The sequence below is a fragment of the Formica exsecta genome, unplaced genomic scaffold (genome assembly GCF_003651465.1).
Source record: "Formica exsecta isolate Colony F162 unplaced genomic scaffold, ASM365146v1 C16415794, whole genome shotgun sequence".
NCBI lineage: Eukaryota > Metazoa > Arthropoda > Insecta > Hymenoptera > Formicidae > Formica > Formica exsecta.
In genome coordinates this window covers 1-1,419 of record NW_021848036.1, presented here as the reverse complement: position 1 = coordinate 1,419, position 1,419 = coordinate 1, and the positions used below count along the sequence as shown (strand labels likewise).

The following is a 1,419-nucleotide window of genomic DNA, read 5'->3' as shown; positions in this document are numbered from 1 at the left end:
TTTTTTTTCTAGATGAAAGATACGTGCCCAGAGCTATACTGCTTGATTTCGATTGCAGCAATGTGCATTACGTGTTATCTAACTCGCTATTTAATGTCGAGAATGTAGTGTGCGGCAAATCCGGGATTAATAACAATTGGGCCAAAGGTCGTTACACCGAAGGAGCCGACATCCTGAAAGAAGCCTTGAAGATCGTGCGAACGGAAGTCGAGGCCTGCGATTCGGTCCAAGGTTGAAAGTTTAATAGCCTCGGCGAAGAATTTGATATTGCTTAAGCGGTTAAGAAAATCAACGCATCTATTTGCTACTAAAGCTTTTCAGCTGATTAAAATGAGAGGAACAGAGAGAAGAAAATTAGGCTATCAATTACTATTATTACTAAACTATTACTATTAACTCATCTATTTCTCTCTCTCTCTCTCTCAATTTTATTATTATTATCATAAACGTTTAATTATATATTATTTTTTTCATTGCTTAGAGCAATCTTTTTGCTCTCTAAATTAGTAAAAAAGATTAATAATTATATATATTATTAACAAAGGTATACAGATTGTGCATGCTGTGGGCGGTGGTGCTGGATCAGGCTTCGGCAGTTTGTTCGCCCTATACATAATGGACGAATATCCCAATAAAATTCTGAAATCTTACACATTGATGCCATCATCACAGGACGACATAATAACACAACCTTACAACGCGGTATTAACGATTCCCTACTTGATCGATTGCATCCACGAGGTTTTTTGCATCAGTAACGACGCTATGAGCCGCATTTGCTCCGACAGATTGAATATCGTACCAAATAAAGACTTCTACCCCGAGATAAATCATTTAATTTCTCTCTGCATGTCAGGAATCACAGCGTGTTTAAGGTAGAAATGACTGCATATTTAAGAATTTCGCCGTTTAATTAAATGTAAAACTTTAATACTATTAAGCTTTTAATATTACAGCGTATTAAGAAAAAAATATTTTTTGTAAAAGAATTTTCATTCTTCACATTCGGAAAATTCAAAAGAGATTTTTATTCATTTCATATTACTTGTTTGTTTATAGGTTTCCAGGTCAGTTAAATGCAGGGCTCAGAAAGCTCCTGGTGAATATGGTGCCGTTTCCACGACTGCACTTTTTCGTGCCTGGATACGTACCCCTAATACCAAAGCATAGGTTTGCTCGCAAAAAAGGAAAGGTTAGAACATTGATTCAAGATATGTTCAAAAGTGAAAGCATGTTTATCAATTGCGATCCTAGAAACGGACAATTTCTTACTGCCGCTGCTATCTTCAGAGGCAGAATATCAACTAAGGTATCCATTAATAAAAATTAGAAGTATAAAATAAAATATTTGGTAGCTTGATATTTTTTAAATAATATAAAATCATAAAAGACGGTAAAGATATATATATATATATATAT

The 1,419-nt window shown here is 34.5% G+C and overlaps 1 protein-coding gene across 1 annotated transcript; it reads left to right on the top strand.

Annotated features, from left to right (window-relative positions):
* Window positions 1-5: 5 nt before the first annotated feature.
* Window positions 6-1,344, top strand: LOC115244215 (tubulin beta-3 chain-like; the record flags this gene model as incomplete). The annotated part of the gene is made up of 3 exons (XM_029821714.1): window positions 6-231; window positions 545-875; window positions 1,060-1,344. Coding segments are annotated over 3 exons (828 nt in total), but the record flags the coding sequence as incomplete, so codon positions are not given.
* Between the last annotated feature and the right edge of the window lie 75 nt (window positions 1,345-1,419).